General features: G+C 37.1%; 1 protein-coding gene and 1 pseudogene across 2 annotated transcripts; one reads left to right on the forward strand and one right to left on the reverse strand.

The window, feature by feature from the left end:
• The first annotated feature begins 318 nt into the window (after positions 1-318).
• On the forward strand, positions 319-8,098 carry LOC306655295 (caspase-3-like; annotated as a pseudogene). The gene is made up of 2 exons: positions 319-660; positions 7,590-8,098. The product of its transcript is annotated as a caspase-3-like (transcript).
• LOC306654470 (UBX domain-containing protein 2A-like) lies at positions 6,322-7,467 on the reverse strand. The gene has a single exon (XM_079128072.1). The coding sequence runs from the start codon at positions 7,430-7,432 to the stop codon at positions 6,656-6,658; it is 777 nt and encodes a 258-aa protein (XP_078984198.1). The 5' UTR covers positions 7,433-7,467; the 3' UTR covers positions 6,322-6,655.
• Positions 8,099-14,374: the final 6,276 nt, after the last annotated feature.

The following is a 14,374-nucleotide window of genomic DNA, read 5'->3' on the forward strand; positions in this document are numbered from 1 at the left end:
AAATAATTTTATGTAAAATTTGAACATAAGGAAAGACATACCATGTTCTTGGGAAGTCTTACATTAAAAAAATAAAAAAAACTGATTAGGGCGGCAGAAGACTGGCAGGTGTGCAGTGTGCCGGTGTGTGCTGTTTGGAGCTCATTGGAGCTGTGCATTAAGAAAAATAACCATGGGGGCTGCAGTTGTGGTTCAGTGGCAGAGCACTTGCCTGGCATGTGTGAAGTGCTGGGTTCAATTCTCAACACCACATATAAATAAATAAAATGAAGGTCCATTGACAACTGAAAAAATATTAAAAAAAAAAGAAAAGCAACCATGAAGAACGGTGAAAATTCAGTGGATTCAAAATCCATTAAAATTTTTGAAACAAACATCATATATGGAAGCAAATCAATGGTCTCTGGAATATCCTTGGACAATAGTTACAAAATGGATTATCCCGAAATGGGTTTATGTTTAATAATGATCAATAAGAACTTTCATAAAAGCATTGGAATGGCTTATTGCTCTGGTACAGATGTAGATGGAACAAACCTCAGAGAAACATTCATGAACTTGAAATATGAAATCAGGAATAAAAATGACCTTTCATGTGAAGAAATTGTGGAGTCAATGCACAATGTTGCTAAAGAAGATCCTAGCAAAAGGAGCAGCTTTGTGTAATTCTAAGCTATGGTGGTAAAGGAATAACTTTTTTTTTTTTTGGTACTAAAATATCACATTTTTTACATTTCTGGGTATTAAATGAAAGCAATATTGGTTAAAGCAAAGGCACCTAATAAATATTTGTTGACTCTCAAATGCATGACTCAAACAAAAATGACAAATGCATCCAAGTGTACAACTGAAAATTACTTCATAGATCCTTTTTAACAGATAGCATTTCATTCTTTTTTTTATTAAAAATCATAAATTTACATGGGGCAATGTTGTGTGATTCATTCTGTTATTTTTCCCTTCCCCCCACCTCTCCCACCCCTCTTTTCCCTCTATACAGTCCTTCCTTCCTCCATTCTTACCACCTTCCTTATCCCTAACCCTAAACCTAACCCTAACCCTAACGCTAACCCCTCCTACCCCCCATTATATGTCCTCATCCGCTTATCAGCGAGATCATTCGTCCTTTAGTTTTTTGAGATTGGCTTATCTCACTTAGCATGATATTCTCCAAATTCATCCATTTGCCTGCAAATGCCATAATTTTATCATTCTTCATGGCAGAGTAATATTCCATTGTATATATATGCCACAGTTTCTTTATCCATTCATCAGCTGAAGGGCATCTAGGTTGGTTCCACAATCTGGCTATGGTGAATTGAGCAGCTATGAACATTGATGTGGCTGTATCTCTGTAGTATGCTGATTTTAAGTCCTTTGTATAGGCTGAGGAGTGGGATAGCTGGGTCAAATGGTGGTTCCATTCCAAGTTTTCTAAGGAATCTCCACACTGCTTTCCAGAGTGGCTGCACTAATTTGCAGCCCCACCAGCAATGTATGAATGTACCTTTTCCCCCACATCCTCTCCAACACCTATTGTCGCTTGTATTCTTGATAATCGCTATTCTAATTGGGGTGAGATGAAATCTTAGGTAGTTTTGATTTGCATTTCTCTTATTACTAGAGATGTTGAACATTTTTTCATATATCTGTTGATTGCTTGTACATCTTCTTCTGTGAAGTGTCTGTTCATTTCCTTAGCCCATTTGTTGATTGGATTATTTGTATTCTTGGTGTAGAGTTTTTTGAGTTCTTTATAGATTCTGGAAATTAGCACTCTATCTGAAGTATGATTGGCAAAGATATTCTCCCACTCTGTAGGCTCTCTCTTCATATTACTGATAGTTTCCTTTGCTGAGAGAAAGCTTTTTAGTTTGAATCTATCCCAGTTGTTGATTCTTGCTTTTATTTCTTGTGCTATGGGAGTCCTGTTAAGGAAGTCTGATCCTAAGCCAATAAGTTGAAGGTTTGGACCTACTTTTTCTTCTATAAGATGCAGGGTCTCTGGTCTGATTCTGAGGTCCTTGATCCATTTTGAGTTGAGTTTTGTGCAGGGTGAGAGATAGGGGTTTAATTTCATTCTGTTGCATATGGTTTTCCAGTTTTCCCAGCACCATTTGTTGAAGAGGCTATCTTTTCTCCATTGCATATTTTTGGCCCCTTTGTCTAGTATGAGAAAATTGTATTTATTTGGGTTTGTGTCCATGTCCTCTATTCTGAGACCCCTGTCTCAAGGACAGGATAGACTTGAACGTGCTCAGGGTGAAAGACCTCTACAATGAGAACTACAGAACACTAAAGAAAGAAATTAAAGAAACCTTAGAAGAAATTAAAAAAACCTTAGAAGATGGAAAGATCTCCCATGTTCTTGGATAAGCAGAATTAATATTGTCAAAATGGCCATACTACCAAAAGTGCTATACAGATTCAATGCAATTCCAATTAAAATCCCAATGATGTACCTTACAGAAATAGAGCAAGCAATTATGACATTCATCTGGAAGAATAAGAAACCCAAAATAGCTAAAGCAATCCTCAGTAGAAAGAGCGAAGCAGGGGGTATCGCAATACCAGATCTTCAACTCTATTACAAAGCAATAGTAACAAAAACGGCATGGTATTGGTACCAAAATAGACAGGTAGATCAATGGTAGCATTTCATTCTTAAGAGAACGATTCTTTAACCATTAGCAAAATATTGCATTCAAAATACTTTAAGGCACTGAAATAAATTCATACAACCGTATTATCAATACACTGAAACATCATGAAAAGTATATAAAATAAGTTTTAGCTTCAATAATGCATAGTAATTTAACCACTAATTCAGAATTTGTAAAATTAGAAATATACTTCTATATATTAGCTCTAATTATTTTCAAAAAATTGATAACGGCTTTGAAACAACTGTTTAGGTCAAACTGTATTCCACACCTAAAATGTCTGTGTATTTTCAAATTTTCCTTCTCTTGGCAAATCCAGTTGTTTCCCATATTCAATCTGCATTGAGTATTTTATGCATTTAGTAACTTTACAACATATAAACATTCAAGTAAAAAGCTTTCTCAGATGATTAACTTTTCCTAAAACATTTGAGATTATTATTCACATTAACACAAATTTTCACAGTTAAAAAAATGAAAGTTATTGCTGATGATAGGTCTTTATAGGCACCTCTCACTGGGACAAATGCTACATGCACACATAAAAAATGTCCATTATATCTTTTTTTTTTTTTTTTTTTTTTTTTTTTCTGTCCATTATATCTTCTGGTTAATGAATTACAAATTGGAAACTCCACAAAGGAGGGTTTTTCTGTAGGTATATGACTTTTTTTTTTTTTTTTTTGGTACCAGGGATTGAACCCAAAGGTATTTAACCACTGAGCCACATTTTTTAAAAAAAATATTTTATTTAGAGACAGGGTCTTGTTGAGTTACTTAGGGCCTCACTAATTTGCTGAGGCTGGTTTTGAACTCTTGATCCTCTTGCCTAAGCCTCCCAAGCTGCTGGGATTAGAGGTGTGCCCCAGTGGTATATATATTTAAAACTCTTACTATGAGAAAGACTGCCTGTACAAACACTTGAGGAATCATTTATTCATTTTAATTATGCAAATAAAAATACTTCATGATAGGCTTATATGAAACATCTTACGAAGTCCTGATTATATGAACACTCATAAATTATTTTCCATATCTGAAAGAGAAGTTCATTGATTTAACCATTTTTTTGAAAGAATGTCATTATTTCTGTCTTACCAGAGAGGACTCGACATTACCGTTATGTTACTGACAAACATTTATTTTCTACTATGTACCTGCCCATTTTCTAGGTAAAGGACAAAAGGAAAAAGGATCTCTTTTCTTCCTCTTTTTCTCATAAAAAGACCTCTGCCACATGGACAGCTGGGAGCTAGGAAAGGAAGTGTCCTTAAAATAGACCACGAAGAGAAGCCATGCCATGTAGTTATGTAAATACTTCCCTTTTGCTGTTCTGACCCTTTGGGAAAAAGCCTCATTCAAACGTTCCAGCCCTGTCTCATCTGTGTTACAGGAGACAAAGCACAGGATTACATCATGATCTGTTCAGGTTAAAGGAGGATGGGCTCTCTGTAAGAGCAACTGGTGGATGAGGTATAGCAGCTCTTTTTTGAAGTCTTCCACTGTCCATAGTGAAGCAGGCTGGCTTTATTTTCTTAGGGTAGAAGCTTAGTGCAGGATTTCCTGAAGAGTGGTACTATCGCCACATCCCTAAACACCACTCAAGATTTCAAAAGCAGTGATTTGGGACCTACCCCAAGGAGAATGCAAAGTTTGTGGTGGGTGGTAGGAATGGGCATTACTGAAAAGTCAAATGATTCTTACACTAAAGCTCGAATATTGTGAACTCTACATTGCTTTAAAGGACTGAATCTTAGAGGGTCACTGGGGGTTCCTGAGACCCATTCAGGGGGTTATGATATCAAAACTTTTTTCTGAGTAATATTAAAGTGTTATGTGCTTCCTCTCTCATGAATGTAGGTGGTGTCTTCTGGGGGTTAGGGATGTGTGCTACTGCAGCAGTGAACATAGAAGCAGACAGGACAAGCCATCTGGGGTTGGGGATCTGGCTCATAGTGGAGTACTTGCCTGGTATGTGCTTGGGCTTGATTCTAGTAGTATGCCAGGAAACACAAAAACAAAACAAAAAAACTCCCCACAACAAAAAAGAGAATCCATAAGTAAGACAGAAAGGACATTCACAGAAAAAGAAAACACAATGTCACTTTTCTTACTTAACCCCTTTTATGTTTTGGAAATTGATTTTATTTTATTTATTTTATTTTATTGAGACAATATTACTCTGTTGCCCAGGCTGAACCTGAAGTCTTTCTTGAGCAAACCTCCTGCCTCAGCCTTCTAGGTGGCTGGGACTACAGGCACATGCCCTGCACCCAGCCTTAAAGTCATTATTTTTAAGTAAATAGTTTAAAACTGAATTTTTGGAGCCAGTGCCATGGTGCATGCAAGTAGTCACACCTACTGCAGAAGCTGAGGCAGGAAGAGGTTCCAGAGTTCAAGGTGCCTGGGCAATAGAGCCAGACCCTGTCACAAAAATAAGTTAAAAACTTTGAATTTTTAGTATTATATTGATATATATAATACACATAAAACAAAAGGTCTCAAGACCCAAAGCCTCACAGCCTCCATCTAGCACACTATGAAAATTACTGCTGATATGGGCCACTTAATCCTTGGCATGCTCAACACCTACTTTATTTATTTATGTAACTTTTTTTTTTCAGTTGTAGATGGACCTTTATTTTATTTATTTACATGCGGTGCTGAGGATTGAACCCAATGCCTCACACATGCTAGGCAAGCGCTCTACCACTGAGCTACAGCCCCAGCCTCAATACTTTATTTTTAATGATTCATTGACAAAAAAGCTTCTTAAATTTCAAGCCAGGGTGTTTAATCTGATTTAAATTTTAAGTTTAACTGGTCTTAGTTAAACTCCTAAGATGTCTTGGTGACATTAGAATGTAATAAGTAATCTGTTAATGTATGCATAGAGAATCAAAGAAATTTAAAAAATGTACTTCAAGTGATATATTTAAAAACATTCACAGTAACGTGATAACCTCGTAGCATATTCTGACTGGTGGGAAATGAATGGTTAAATACCTAGTTGTTAACTAAAAATAAGTCCCTAGCTAGGCATGGCAGCACATATCTTAAATCCCAGTGACACAGGAGGATGAGGCAGGGGGCCAGCCTCAGAGACTTAGCAAGACTCTGTCTCAAAATTAAAAATAAAAAGGGCTGGGGATGTGGCTTAGTGTTAAAAAGCCAGGATTTCCCCCCACCAAAAACACCAATTAAATAAAAGATAGGGAGTGCTAGGATGTGGCTCAGTAGAGCCCTTGCCTAGTATTTGGAGGTACTAGGTTTGATCCCCCACACTGTAAAAAAGTGAAAGATAAGTAAAAATAAAAAATAAAAAAAACATTTAGAAATACAGAAATGTGAGTGGGTATGTTAACACTGACATTACATTAAGTCATGCAATTTTATTCCTAAATGAAAATACAACTTAGATACTTAGATACTGTTGCCAAATTAATATTTGAGTGTATCCTGCCAGCAGAGTGAAAACTTAGAACACACTGAGTTTTAAACATACCTATGGTGAAAGGTCTTTCTACCCTTCTGATTATATCTCATTTATAAAATAATTACACTGATGCTTTTAACCTGTTATGTATAGTTTCTTAATATGTTGCTATTTAAAAACTCTGAGATAGCTAACATTTAAATAAATATCTGCTACTTAGAAAAGTTTCAATGATTAAAACTGTGAACATTTTTTATTCATTTATACCATATTAAGATTCTAAATGATGTAGCTACTTAATATATTATATGTTGATTAACTGGTTTTTAAAATTAAGTATATTTTTCTTTTTGAGTAGCCTTCTGGGAAAAGTACATTAAATATCATTAAATATAGCTTCCAGTCATGTTACTTTCTTAACTTGAAATTATTCAAAAGTCTTCTCCTCAGAAGCAGTAAACAGTGAATCCGACGGGTCCTTCGTCCCATTTTTGCATGTCCACTTCCAATCATCATTTCTCTGTGAAATTTCTACTTAGTCTCTTAAAAATCAATACTATGAAAACTCTCTAAGAGGTTCGGCAGTTTTTTTGAGTCTCTGAATAATTACAGCATTCTGTAAATCTGCTTCTTCTACTGTGAGCGTCTCATCCAGCAATCTGAGGAAAGGAAGAGCTGTCGCCAGGGTAAAGGGAGGACTTCTTTGAGGTCCTTGGTATTTTTCAATGAAGTCTTTGATGTGGCTTACCCTATGAGATGTATTGAATTTCTGAACAATCCTTTTCCCATTGGCTAACCAGATCTGTATATTAGTGATGGGTTCCAAGTTGTTCAGTGAAACAGTGGACAGATTATTTTTATTTTCAATTTCAATACTCTTTGCTTTAGAAACAATATTTGGTGTGGCACTTCCCAGTCTACGACCCTGTCCTAAGAAGGGCTGGAACACAGGCTTTGTAGATACACACAGTTCACTTTTCTTGTCTTCAACTTTAACATCTACCTCTTCTTTATCAAAAATTCCTTGTAACTCTGAAGGTAATACCCCTTTTTTGATAGAGTTCAGAAACTGCTGACTTGCACCATCAGAATAACTTCTAAAATCATCATTGACTGTGAATCCATTTTTCCATAATTTTATACTTACATCTACCTCTTTCTTCTGTTCAGTGGGGGACCAGCATTTGGCACCAATCTTCTGAGCTTCCTCAAAAAGGCTGTCAACAAAATATTCACAATTTGTTTGTTGATTATCACTAAGAGGTTGATTGTTGGATCCTGTTTCAGAAACCCACTTCTCTTTTATACTTTCAAGATTATCAACTTCTTTCATTCTCTTTGTGGTACTCTGGGCGCGGCCTCGAGGCCCGGTCCTCTATTCGCCCGGGGCCCGTGGGCACCATGGCTGCCGCTTGGCTGGAGCCCCTCGGAGCTGGTGCATCGCCGCCCCAACACCCTCTTAGGCTTTTCGGCCCCGCAGCAAGGACCAGCCCGCCCTCCCGGGTCTCCGAGGGGCGCCGCGGGGGCCAGGAATAACTTTTCAAACAAATGAACCTATTGACCTGAAAAAATTAACAAGTTTCTTCAGAGGAGATTATTGTAGAAGTCTAACTGGAAAAGCCCAATTTTTCATTATTCAGGCCTGACGGGGTACAGAACTAGACTGTGGCATTGAGACAGACAGTGATATTAATGATGACATGGCATGCCAGAAAATATCAGAAGAGGCTGACTTCGTATATGCATATTCCACAGCACCAGGTTACTATTCCTGGCGAAATTCCAAGGATGGATCCCTGATTCATCCAGTCACTTTGTGCAATGCTGAAACTGTAGGCTCATAAGCTTGAGTTTATGAATATTCTTACTTGGGTAAAAGGTAGCAACAGAATTTGAGTCCTTTTCCCTTGACTCCACTTCTCATACAAAGAAACAGATTCCATGTATTGTGTCCATGTTCACAAAAGAACTGTATTTTTATCACCAAAGAAATAGTTGATCTTTTTTGTTTGTATGCCAAGTGAGAAAATAATATAAGTAATATTTTATTTCCTCTCTCGCTTAAGTTTTACCTAAAGATAGTACTTTGAAACATGTCGCTTCTGCAGTATAACCACAATGAAGCTACCTCAAACTCAAAATCAGTAGTTGAACTTGAATTTAATTAGGAATAAATTAATATGGATAATAATGCAATTGTTATGAGAGGAAATTAATGTAAATTTACACCTTTCATAATTAGCAAAATTAAGTGATGTCAATACTATGAATTTCCAATAATTTATGAAGTAAACATTTCAGTAATGATGAATTTTAATATATCCCCCACACACTTAAGACTGTACATTCTAGTTTTTGTCAAACTATAGAAATGATGGTGTGGAATCATGGATCTTAGAACCTGGGGACATGGGCATGTTCAAAGGCCTTTATTTAAGAATTGATAAATGGAAGTCAGCCAATTGCATTTTTATCACTTGCCATAGCTCATGGGTTTGTGCTATTTGTTCTGAGCACATCTATTGTGGGAAAAAAAAAAAAAGACATGTTTACTATGAAGAAGGGAACTAAGTATTTTAGAGAAAGTCTGAGCAAGCTGAGTTGATTCTGATAAGGCTAACTTACAACATCAACAAAGGGACAGAATCATAACTATACGGTGCTAAGATCTACCAGGGTATGTTTCTTCTCATTTGTTTTTATGCAAATTGAGATGTATAGATCAACAAAATGTCTAAAGAACTAATATGAAAAAGAATTCAATTTTTGATTGTTAGGATATTTTTGATATGAAGACATGCTACAGGAACATACTAAAATATGATTTGTTTTATAAATAGTGAAAATATAAGGAAAGAACAATAAATGATCTGCTGGGCACTCTGTAATTTGAGAGAAGATGGTTTGAGCCTGAGATGCAGCACAGCCTGTTTAACGTAGGCAGAGCCATAGACTCAGCTTCAGAAAAGGACCACCAGCTGGCTTCTTACATGTACAGGTGTGCATGTGGCAGGTGCTCCCTAAGCATGAATAGTGATGTAAGAAGATGAACCAAATCAGAAACTTAGGAAATGGAGATTTTTTCTGAAGGTGGTGGGAGTCCTAATGAAAGTCACTGTAGTCCCTGTGGTAAAATTTGTAGGTATTATTTTCTGAAGTTTACAATCAAAGTAAAATAGTGGCAACCTTTTATGTAGTTACCTGAAATAAAAGGCAGGCACACATGACTTCAGAAGCATCCAGTTGGAGCCTGTCCTGTGCACAGAAGGAAACTGGAGGCCAGGGCTTAGCTCCAGCCAGGGAGGCCAGAATCCTGGCTTCCTCACTCCCGGAGATACAGAGCCATTACTGACTGCACTAGTGGGTCTCACTGGCTTTCAGTCAAATATTTCACATGAGTTTTATAATGTATAAAGCTGCTCCCCCGCCCACCAGGTACAGCCATTTTGCCCGCCTCCCAACCACTTGTCAATCTGTGAACATCCTCGCTAGCTATTGGCTCATCAGTCAGCTTGCAAGTATCCTTCTCCCATATTGGTCCCCTGTTAGCCCGGCAGAATTCAACTGTTTTACTGTAGCTTCCCTGCCATCTTTCTTCCATTCTTCTGTCTGTCCTACACACTTTTCTCTATCCTCCTGGCTTTCCACTCTCTCTAGCGCACGCCCTTTCTTTTCCTTTCTCTTTTCCTCTCATTTTCTCTCTTACCCTGCAGGGAGACACTGTTTGCTTAATAAATTCCCTTATGTGATTTCCGTGTCCAGCGTGGTTCTATGGAAATTCCTTACAAGTTTTCTTTTTGCTCAAAGAAAGGAACTCACCTTTTAATTGACAGTTAATTGACAGCTAATTGACTAGATCTGTTGACTTTATCCAAGAAAACGTAGCATGTAATGGTATCTTAAGGTGTGTTCCTGTGTGACAATTTTGTAAAAATTTATTATTGCATTTTTATTTCAAAACATAAATTCAAACTTAAAATAAAAAATCCTGATTATTTCAAAAGCAAATCCAATGCAACCACATTAGAATACTGTGTGTGTGTGTGTGTGTGTGTGTGTGTGTTTAAAAACAAAGTTTGAATAAAAGATAAATGCTTCAGAAGAGCAAAGGAATAGTTCGGAAAAATTTTTAAAAAATAGCAATAATGAGCTTGCCCTCCCAAATAGGAATAGTTATACAGCAAAACAGAATGTGTATTGATATAAAGATAGCAAGTGGACTAGTGGAATAAAATGGAGAATCCAAATACATCCCATTATGCATGAGCCTCAATGTTAGTTTATTAGGCTGGAAAATCCAATATTTAGGTACCAGCAGATTCAGTGTCTGGTGAGGGCTTATCTCTTGCTTCCAAGATGGCATATTGAAGGCTGTCCTCATGTACATGATAGAAGGGAAGGAAAGGCATAGCCCTTTTATAATGTTGTTAATTAATCCCCTTTTATAATGTCGTTAATTAATCCCAGTCATGTGGACTCTGTCTTCATGATAGAATCACCTCCTATGGCCTCCACTTCTCAATATTGTTTTAAGTTTCAACATAAATTTTATGGGACACAAACATGCAAACCATAACTCTAGGTTACAAGACAACTATACTAAGAGCTATTTTTTTTTTTTTTTTTTTCAAAATCTTTCAGGGACGAGGAAGTGTGAGCTTGCCCTCACACATATGAATAGCTACATAGCAAATATTTGGTGGTAGAGCACTTGCCTCACATGTGAGAGTACTCAGGTTTGATTCTCAGCATTGCAAATAAATAAGTAGGAAAGCTTTTTGACCTTTTTTAATTGGCTGATTGGGATAAATGCTCAATTCTATAAGCAAAAGACAGAAAAATATAGATTTAATTAAATTTTAAATTCTGATATATAAATATTTTTGCTGACTATTTTCTTATCTACCTAATAATATGGAATGAATTGATTCAGAGCTTTGTTTTATTAAAGCATTTATATCAAGGCTCTTTCCTTCAAGGTACTCTGAAATCATTAACTAAAGCTTATAGCTTTTATCTTCAGTTTTAATCTCTAACCAAGAACAAATTATTGAATATAGCGCTTATATTTTTCTAATTTTATAATTGGAATTATTTTAATATTTCAACATTGAATCTAATCATTTATTGGACTTATTATGAGTATTTGTAATTCTCACTATCCCTGGCTTATTAAAAATTTAAAAACTGAATTAAGGGGTGAGTTTTGGGTATTCATTGTATTATTTCTTATCTGTATATCTGAACATTCTGTAATGAAAAGTTTGAAAAAATTAAATACATTTATGAAATTATAAGAAATTACAAAATGTAATTTGTAATTTTGAAATACTGCAAAATAATAAAAGAAGGAAGGTGGTCAGCCATGGGAAGGAACACAGTAGCTGCTTGAGTTGCAAACAGGCAACAATTACCCTCTGCTGTTTTTCCTTGTGGAGAGTAGAGACACTCAGTGGTGTGGTGGGAAATATATAGCTTAGATATAATACGGAATGTTCTTCTGAAGGAGACCATGCAGCTTCTTGCCCTGTTCTTAAGAACTTCATAGATGCTCCCTGTAGGATGGTGGCAGTCACCCGAGGCTGTCCTTTGGTTGGAGAGAAAAGAGAACAAACCGGTTCCTCCAACAGACCTGGGGGCTGCTGCAATTCATTCACGTTTGCAGAGTTAGTAGGATAGTGCTAGGTAGGAATGTAGATTAGGTTCTGCCTGCTATAGACCCATTGGTCTCCACAGGGTTCCCTTTGTGGATTAGCCTCTGCCTTGTATCTCAGAGCAGTTCCAACAGAACTGAGTGCAAGGCAGGAACAGACCCTGCAGTTCACGAAGCCCAGCTGTTTGTTCTTTTGGGAATGAAGAGTTCATACCAATCTGGCACTTCCAAAAGCATGGGATTTTCCAAGAGAAACAATCTTTATGTCATTAGTTGGGCAAATTTCTGCAACAGTGGAAAGTGGTTCATGCAAAAGCTTAGTTGGCATTGATTCTATCCAGAGGCATATTGAGACTATTTAGTCTAGTGGATAGTTTCCAGAGTGCCACACATATAGCACCTCAGGAACAGGCTCTGCACTTTCGTCTTGATTTTAATCCTTATTGCCCATTGAATAGCTATGTAACTTTGGAAGCAAGTGCCTTAATGTCTCTGTGACCCAGTTTTCTCCTTAGTGGATTGGGTATTATAATAAGAACACCTCTCATAGGGTTTTCTTGGAGGATGAACTAAAATAACATACTGTAAATAGCTTGGAATGGTACATAGTAAGTATTCAGTAACTGTTGACTATTATTATTATTTAGCTTCCTTGCATTTATCTTCTTTTATAAGTCCTGTACTCCTTGTTTTCTAGTTACCTTAAATTTCTAAATCACTTCAGCTACTTACTCTTGGAATTTTATAAGTCAACCAGCTGGATGGGGTTTCCATGCACCCCCAGGAACTTCCTGCTTCTCTAGCCCATTGATAACAAATTGTTAGGTGAGAGAACTCTGACCCTGCTTTTGGGTTCTGCTGGTGAGGGGCAAGTGAATCATACTATGGAGATGACCTTGGAGTTTCTCCTGTGTTCTCTTGGACTCAGTGTAACTTGGTAAATGAGATTCACTGACCTCAATTCTAGGCAGTACCGGAGACTCTGCTGGATTATTGGAGTAACTTCCCTAACAAGTGCTTGGTATAAGTATTTTTTAGGAGACTTTGTGACACTGTGCATCTAGTACAGATCTGGTATATTTGAACTGCTTTCCAGTTTCTATGAAATTTTGAAGTGTGAAGTCCCAAGTATTGACCCATTAAGGAAAACTTTCCCCTCTGTGGAGTGAAGCTACAGAGCTCTTGAGATTTGTCACAACACTGTGCTAACAAGGCCCCAGACACTTCTAATCCCTTGGCTGTTGATTGCTCTAACTTTAAAATTGGAAGTTCCAAATCTCTTGGCTATTGATTTCTCTAAGTTTAGGACTGGAAATTTGCCCTTTCTCCCCAGTTGTAGAGCATACTAACTTTGGATAAATTTTAATGAGCCTTGTTGAAAGTAAAGAAAAAATGGCAGGCAAGGCCCTTCCAAGGGCAGGATCAGTGGGGTTAAGGCCATGGGCAGAAGCCATGTGCACTCTTGGGCTATGATGGCCAGGAGCGGACCACTCTCCAGAGCACTACCTGATATCTTATTTACATATTTATATTTGTTTGTCTTTCTTACTAGATGGAAAATTCCATGAAGGCAGGGCTTTTGACTTGTGCATGTCTCTTTTTGTGGTAAAATTTTCTCCCTCACAGTCATTGTATGAAAATATCCATCTTTTTCTTTTCTGTTAATAGATATTATTTAAAATTTGTCAATCTGAATGTAAAAATAGCATCTGACTATTGTCTTTTATTTCCTCTATTACTAGTGAGGTTCAGTATCTTTTCATATGTTCATTGATCATTCATGTGTTTCCTGTCAATTACTTAATTCATATGCTCTTTACATAGATAAAACATTTATTTTTCTTCTGGATTCTTTTTCCTTTTCTTTCTTTATTGTTATTTTTTCTTCAGACCAGTTCTCACTATGTTGTTCTGCCCCAACCTCCCAAGTAATTGGGATTATATGTGAATGCCACCATGCTTTTCCCTTTCTGATTGCTTGGTATAAATTATTTTCATTGCTTATACAAAAATACCCTTCAATCTTGCAGTCTTCTGTCTGGGAAGGAAATCACTGGGCAAAAATATATGTACAGATGTTGATCACACATTGTTTATAACATAAAAATATTTGGAAGCAACTTTGAAATCCAACAACAGAGAAGTGGGTAAATTATGGCAGTTCCTCACAATGGAAGACAGTGCAACAACTAAGAATAATGACGCATTTCTGTAGACTGTATATTTATTGATGTAAAAAGAGATTTAGTTGGGTGCAATGGCGCACACCTGTAAACTCAGCTACTCAGGAGGCTGAGGTAGGATAATCTCCAAGTTTGAGGCAAGTTTCCAAGCTCATGAGCCAGTAGTGAGAACGGGGCATCCTGAAGGACCTTCCTGACTCTTCTTGCACCTGCTCCTAAGAGGTGTTTCTGCACTGGATTGGGTTTGGGGAAATCGGATCAACATCATTGTAGTCTTCCAGAGAAAAGTGACTCTGGGGCAAGCAGGATGAACTTCTAGGGGAATAGGCCCCACTTCTACACAAGGGCCTTCCTGAGATACAGAGATACAGAATCCCTTGGATCAGTGACTGCACAGTGGGAGCATCAGAGTCCCCTCGGGAATGCCTTTTAATGCAGA

This window comes from Sciurus vulgaris, assembly GCF_902686455.1.
Source record: "Sciurus vulgaris genome assembly, chromosome: 2".
Lineage (NCBI taxonomy): Eukaryota > Metazoa > Chordata > Mammalia > Rodentia > Sciuridae > Sciurus > Sciurus vulgaris.

Coding starts and splice junctions, on each gene's coding strand:
- LOC306654470 (XM_079128072.1), bottom strand. CDS start 7,432: ATGAAAGAAGTTGATAATCTTGAAAGTATAAAAGAGAAGTGGGTTTCT.